General features: G+C 55.3%; 1 protein-coding gene across 2 annotated transcripts in view; it reads right to left on the reverse strand.

Annotated features, from left to right (window-relative positions):
* Window positions 1-1,362: 1,362 nt before the first annotated feature.
* URAD (ureidoimidazoline (2-oxo-4-hydroxy-4-carboxy-5-) decarboxylase) overlaps window positions 1,363-6,769 on the reverse strand; it is a 9,376-nt gene continuing 3,969 nt past the window's right edge. Inside the window, exon 2 of one of the 2 annotated variants that reach the window (XM_012649881.1) lies at window positions 1,363-2,100. In XM_012649881.1, the coding sequence (XP_012505335.1) occupies window positions 1,754-2,100 (347 nt within the window). In that variant the 3' untranslated portion in view covers window positions 1,363-1,753. Of the gene's footprint in view, window positions 2,101-2,321; window positions 2,619-6,769 lie in introns of those variants that run through there. The other variant, XM_012649882.1, reaches the window with a different exon arrangement.

Genomic DNA, 6,769 nt, shown 5'->3' on the forward strand with positions numbered 1-6,769 from the left:
GGGGGCCCACTTATCTAAGCGTTGGATTCATCCCGGGGTCGTACAGGGTGCCCTAAGTACAGTGGGTTATTCCGAGTCTCAAATACCAGCCTGTGGAATTTGAATCCTGGGTCAGAATATCCTCTTCGCCAAACAGCAGGTTCTTGTGTATGTCAGGAAATCCCCCAGGTTACCTTGGCTAGAGGGAGACAGGTGTGTGGCCCAGGCCCCAGCACCCCACCATTGCCTCAAGGTCCCAAAGTACAGGCGCTGAGTCACCGAGTTCCCTTTCTGGTGTGCACCTGGTGCTCCTACACCCAGAGAAGGTGTGTCTGGGCACAAGCCCAAGGACGCCGGTGGTGCACCCTGCTTCTGTGGCACCCAACCCATTACCAGCTTCTCTTCCCATCACCCTTAGTACCAGCAGGGAACACTAGTTAGATGGGAAAGGAGGAGGGAGTTCCTTGTCTAAAATTCCCAGCGCTCTATAAGTGATTAATTTCTGTGGAACATCAGCCCCAGAACCAAGAGTGTGGCCACCAGCTTATGGAAAGGTTTTCTCACTGCAGCTGCTAATCCTGAATAGGGCTGGTCACTAATGGAAGTCCTTGTCTTCCAAATAGCTAGCTCTGCCTTCACCTCTTATCTTGTCTGTGTTAGGGAAGACATGGATGATTTGTTTCTCTTCCGACAATAAGAACCCTAAGTAATATATGTTGGGGCCTGGCACACCTGTGCGTGAGAGAGAGAGAGAGAGAGAGAGAGAGGGAGGGTGGTGGGCTCCTCCTGCATGATGCTCATGCACTTTCCCCCAGTGGACATTCCGGGGGCTGGTGCAGGGAGCTGCCCAGCCTAATCCAGCTCTGAAGCCCTGGTGTTGACAAGCTCCCCAGACTCGGCCTACTCTGCCTGGAAAGATTTCTACGGGCATCTCCCTCCATTATATCAGCGCTATGGAGTCCTGCTTTTGGAGGGGGCGGTCACAATACTTAGCTGCTCAATGAGTGTTACTATTTTAACAACTGATCGCTTTCCCAGGATAGTCGAGCCAACCCTCAAGGGCTGACCTAAGGGAGAGACAAGGGGCTCGCCCGCTACCGATGGGCCCATTCAGCGCGGAGACACACACACCCTCTTAGGAGAGATGGCTGCAGCTACTCCGCAGGTCCCCACGGGGGGCCTTCCCAACGCTGGCCCTTCGCCTGGCCCTCCAGGGCCACCACCCCCTCCCGTGGCTTGCCTGGCGCCCCAGGCCGCGGCCAGCGCTTTGCTTTCCTAGCTCCGGCTCCCGCAGGTGCCCCAGAGCGAGAAAGCCGCTTCCGCTCACATGGAAATGTCCGCGAAAAACCAAAACAAAACAAAACCCAGACAAACCGCTGTGGAATAAATGATTCCTTTTCCGTCCATTTTGCTTTGCAGCTCAGGCTTAGCAGGAGAAGGTGGGGAGGCAACAAGAGCTGCATAAGCGCTTTGAAATCCACAAAGGCTGGTGGTGTCAACAGGCAGCAAAGGGAGTGAAGAATTGAAGCAGTGAGCTGGATTAATCGGGGCAAAGCACTAAACGATACAGATATTTCGGCAACGCGTGCGCGTGTGGGCGAGTGGACAAAAGGGCTCATTACTCGTATGATTGCCTCAATTCTCCACTTCCTTCGTGCGCGTGTGTGGACGCTGGCTCCAGGCCTGAGTCAGCCTCCCGCCCAGGACGCACAGCTCCAGGCCCGGGCCGGCGCTCGTCCCGCCGTTCGTCCCGGCTCCCCGGCCTGCGTGGCAGCTACGGCCTGGCGCGGTCGGCGCCGAGGAGGTCGGCGAGGCGCAGGCGGCCGATCTTCTTCACCTCGCCGAGGGCGGTGCGCAGCTCCTGTGCCGGCGGGCAGTGCAGCCGGCGCGCCAGCTCGCGCGGCACCGCAGCCCGGCCGCTTAGGCGCGCGGCGAGCACGAAGGGGAAGCCGAAGCGCGCGCGGTACTGCGCGTTGAGCTCGGCCAGCTGGAGCCGCTCTTCCGCGCCCAGGCTCGTCAGGCCCGCGCCGCTCTGTTCCCGCTGCGACTCGGCCGTGAGCGTGCCCCGCTGCAGCTCGCGGCCCGCCAGGTCCGGGTGGCAGCGCAAGATGCCCTCCTGGCCTGCGGAGAAGCACAGACACGTGGCGGGAGCGCGTCACCGCACCTGCTCTGCACCGTGCAGCGGAGAGGGCGCGCCGGCTGCGAACCGAGAGCTCCGCGGGGTCGCGGTAAGCCGGCCGAGCCCGGCCCCCTGCCCCGCCCCGCCCTGAAGGAGGCTGCGGGAGTGTAAAGCAGGGTCTCCAGGCCGTGGTGTCTGGGCGAAGCTGGGGAACCCATGGCGCCCGCCCCTCAAACAAATCCTGGACCGTGGGCCTCTCAGTCCCTGCTACATTCGGTACGGACTAGGACCCCGGGGCGAGGCGGGAAGTCATAGGTTTCACTTTTTAGACCTTGGGTCGAGAAGAGTGGAGCAGAGAGGGCGGCCGCGGAGGCTCGGAATTTACGACTCCATCGGGAAGGAGCAGGGACGCGATAAGGAGCCGGAGCAGTTCGTATCTTTTCAAAGTCCTTTGCTCTCAGGGGGGCTTTGATGTCGAAAGGGGCCGGACGAAAGTGCCTGAAGACTGCCTGCAAAAGCCCTGAAATGGGTTTCGTTCTGCTCCAAAGGAGAATGGGCAGGAGCGGATGGATCCACGGCGATAACATCCCTGTGGCTTGGCAAATAAACGCCCAGAATTTTGTGACCCTAAGTGTGAATTCTGGGTTTCTGGAATCAGGCATCTAAAGAGCCTCACCGATGAGTAACTGCAAAGAAACCCTTTTTCAGCGGGAGTTCCACAGTCCTTTGAAAGAAAGTGACTTTCCTCTATTTAGGGAAATTGCACTCACCCACCACCTAATCTCCTAGGCCTAAAATTGGAACCCCCTGGTGTGATACCTCGGTTTATTTATTTATTTATTTATTTGAGACAGGATCTCTCTCTGTCACCCAGGTTAGAATGCAGTAGCAGAATCATAGCTCATGGCAGCCTCGAACTCCTGAGCTCAAGCGATCCTCCTGTCTCAGCCTCCCGTCTCAGCCTCCTGAGTTGCTGGGATTACAGGTGTGGACCACCACGCCTGGCTAATTTTTTTGTTTGTTTTTTTTTGTAGAGAGGTGTCTCACTGTGCTGCCCAGGCTGGTCTCAAACTCCCAGCCTCAAGCGGTCCTCCTGCCTCAGCCTCCCAAAGTGCTGGGGTTACACGCTGAGCCACTCCTCCCAGCCCATACCTGGGATTTTAAGTCCTAACCTAGGGGCTTTCCCTGAGCCCTGGCCAATCATTGTGTTTATCTTTCCAAAGTGAGAGTTAGAATCCTCCCAGCTAGGCAAGATTTCAGACCTGGTGAGCAGGGAGCCATGATCTGTAAAACGAAGGTGACACCTAACTTACTGTGTAGTTGTGAAGATTAAAGACAATTCATTCACCTAGAACAGAGCCTAATGCCTAGTAAACATAAACAGTCATGATTAGTCATAGTAAACGCAGTGGAACTGGAATGGTGGCCACAGGATGTACTGGCTCTTGGTATCTCAGCACAGCAGCAGTTGTCAGCCATTGGTGCTGAGAACAGGTGTGAGGCTCTATTAGAAAAGGGGAGCATGTAAAACACCCTTTAATAAGTTACATCTCAATACAGCTGGGGGGAGAAGTCCTTTTATTATGGTATAACCAACTCCTCCTCAAACCTTATGGTTTCTGTCCTATAAAAGGATGGTTGAGATTGCCCCATCTAACTCATGGACCAAAGTCCCAAGAGGGAGGGAGAACGGGATAACGTCTCCATGTAAGAGAAGATTCAGTGGAGGCTCAGAAAGAGTTAGGCGACCTGCTCTAGGTCACTCAGCACTCTGCCTGGCGCGTCAACTGCAAATCACAGGCGTTTTCAGGGCACCGGCTGCCCCTGCAAGGTTAAGGGGAGTTCAAAATGAAACTCATGTCACCAATAATCCCATCCCTGTACCGGCACTGTTTTAGACCCCCTCTCGTGGGTGCCCTGCCCCTCAGCCACTGCAAACAGGAGTTGGTTCTTTCTCCCCAAGTCCAGCCCTATCCGGGTCGTGCGAAAATGTAGGTGTTAAATTCCCCACGTGGGGGAGCAGCCCCAGCCCTGGGCCGGGTTGTTCGGGTCACAAGGCTGCTTGCCAGGCCTTGGGGAACAGGGCTCAGCGCGGACGCCAAACCCCGCCTGGATCCCCTCCGTGGCCATGAGTCCCGGGATCCGGAAAGGGCCCCAGCTGCGGAGAAGGGGAAACCACGCGTCCTGGGCCGCTTCGGTGCGGGGATGGGCAGGACGGTCCCCGCACCTCCCCCTCCCGTATGCAGAGATTCAAGGAAGCCTCTAGGTCACTTCGCCCAGTCGGGGCGCTTCTCTTTCTCCCCATTTCGTACTCTCTGCAGGATCAGCCCGAGCTGCGGGGAAGTAGTTACTGGAGACTGGCCCCAGCGTGCGGGTGGGGCTGGGGTCCCCTTACGGCCCCCTCCCTGACGCCTGCGCAGCCGACAGAGCAGAGGGAGGCGGCCGCGCAGCGCCCGCGCCAGGGCCCCCTTTGCCCTTCTTGGCCTTGCACCTCACTCCGGAGGGTTTATCTCCCCTCTTGAAAACATCGCCCAGGGTTAATGTTTGCCTAGGACTGAACGTGTGTTTTCCACTCTTGTGGGGAGGAGAGAAGAGAAAAGAGGCCAAGAAAAGGGAAGCGCAAAAGGCACAAGAAGACTAAAAAAGAAGAACTGGAATTTACACACACACACACACACACACACACACGCACACACCCTCGGCTGCATATAACAAGAAAAAGATGTGAGGCGTCAGGTAGAGGATGGTAGCTCAGAAGAAACAGAACGTCACCTCGCCCGGCCAAAGACTGACTTCATCTTCATTGCAGCAAACCTCTGAACCCTTGAGTACTGCGGGGAGGCGGGGGAGATGGCGACCACCCGGCCCACCCGCCTGCAGCAAAGACCCAGTTCCCCGCCAGCGCGTTGTATCCCGAAGGGACGCCCAGCTGTAGCCATAAATCAAGTGGGAGTCTGGCGATTGGGCGGGTACTTGCCACCTCCCTGCCTCCTGTCCCTAGGGTGCCCCCGCCTGGAATGCGCACGCACTGGCCAAGCAGTCAATGGCCTGCACTCCTTGGGGCATCTCCGTGCTGCCCGTTCTTCATGCTTTCCTGAAATTCTGGACTTACCGCTTGTGCCATTGGCGTGTCGTATCTAGAGACGCAGGTGTGGACATGTATTATTTGTCAGGACCACAGGATATGAGTTTTTGCGCCTAGAAGAATTCCTGGCACAGAGTGGATGCTCGTTGTTTCAGTGAGAGAACAGGGCAGACAACAGTGGCCACTGAAGCCCGGAACCCCATACCAGTCCACCTGCCTCCCTGGTCTGTAGCCACTGCTGTGCTCTCACTCCTGCTGCAATGGATAGTCTGTCCTTTCTATCCGAGACCAAGCCCACCATTTGTGTTCTTGAAGCCAGCTCCTCTCTGTCTCAAAGACTTTGCTTATGCAATTCCAAATATCCATTTCTCCACCCCTCTTGCCCTCCTCAGCATGAAACATGCTTTGGAATTACTTGCCCCACAAACAAAACGAAAGCCTCCTCTTGATTCCTTGTTGCCCTCTGGTTTCTCCCCATCTCTCTGCTCCTCGTCCCAGCAAAACTTGAGAGGAGCTGTCTCCTGGCCTCTCCACCGCCTCACCTCCCTTTCCAGGTCCACTCTGTCAAACCTTCAGCCCCACCCACCAACCAGTCTGCACTCAGCAAGGTCGCAGATGATGGACATCTTGCCTGAGCCCAAAGTCGATGCCCTCGCCTCTTCTTTCTCAACCTCTCTGGAGCATGTTACATGCTTGGCCCTCTCTTCTTCCGAAAAGTTTGTCCTCAGTTGCCCTTGGAGACACCACTTGCCTATTTTCATCCTGCTCTGCCAGATCACAAACATTGAGGTACCCCGGGATTCAGCGCTCACATCTCTTCCCTTCTCTATTTACAGCAATGCACTAAGTGTTCTCATCCAGTCCCAGGGTTTTATATGCCATCGATTCTTTATCCCACCTAGATCTAGTTTAGTGGTTAGTTTTTCATGGAGTTCCTCTGTTATGATCCAACTGAGCATCAACCGATTCATTTAGATAATTGTAAGGCTTATACTTAGACTTAGCAAGCTCCTTCTCCACCCTGTCCCCTCGATTCTGAGTCTTCCTCGCCTCAGAAAATGGCAGCACCACCCACCCAGCTGCTCACACTAAACACTTAGGAGTTATCCTCAATTCAGCTTTGTTTCTGACCCACCTCCCCTCCAACAAATCCATCAAAAAAAAAAAAAAATCCTGTCTGCGCTAACTCTAAGATTTATTCTGAAAACCAAGTCGCATCTCTCCATCTCTACTGCCCCAACACAGCCCAGGCAACCTCCTCTGCCACTTGCAGTATCGTGGCAGCCCTCGACCTCGTCCCCCTGCGTGATGTAGCCCCTACACAACCATCCTAAAGGGTACAGCAAGCGGCGAATCATTGCAAGGGGAGAAAACCAAATTCCTTATTATACCTAAACAGCTCTGCATGATCTGGCCTTGCCACCTCTTCTTCCTCATATCCCTGCACCCGTTACTGTTCCCCAACCATCTTGGTCTTTCTGAGCCCCCCAAACATCAAATGCATTCTGGCCTCAGGTTCCTTTTCTCAGAGTGGCCTTGTCCTAGATTTTGGCTGCTTCCTTCTCATCCTTCAGTTTTAAACTTAA

This window comes from Propithecus coquereli, unplaced genomic scaffold (assembly GCF_000956105.1).
Source record: "Propithecus coquereli isolate 6110/MARCELLA unplaced genomic scaffold, Pcoq_1.0 Scaffold306, whole genome shotgun sequence".
NCBI classification, from domain to species: Eukaryota; Metazoa; Chordata; class Mammalia; order Primates; family Indriidae; genus Propithecus; species Propithecus coquereli.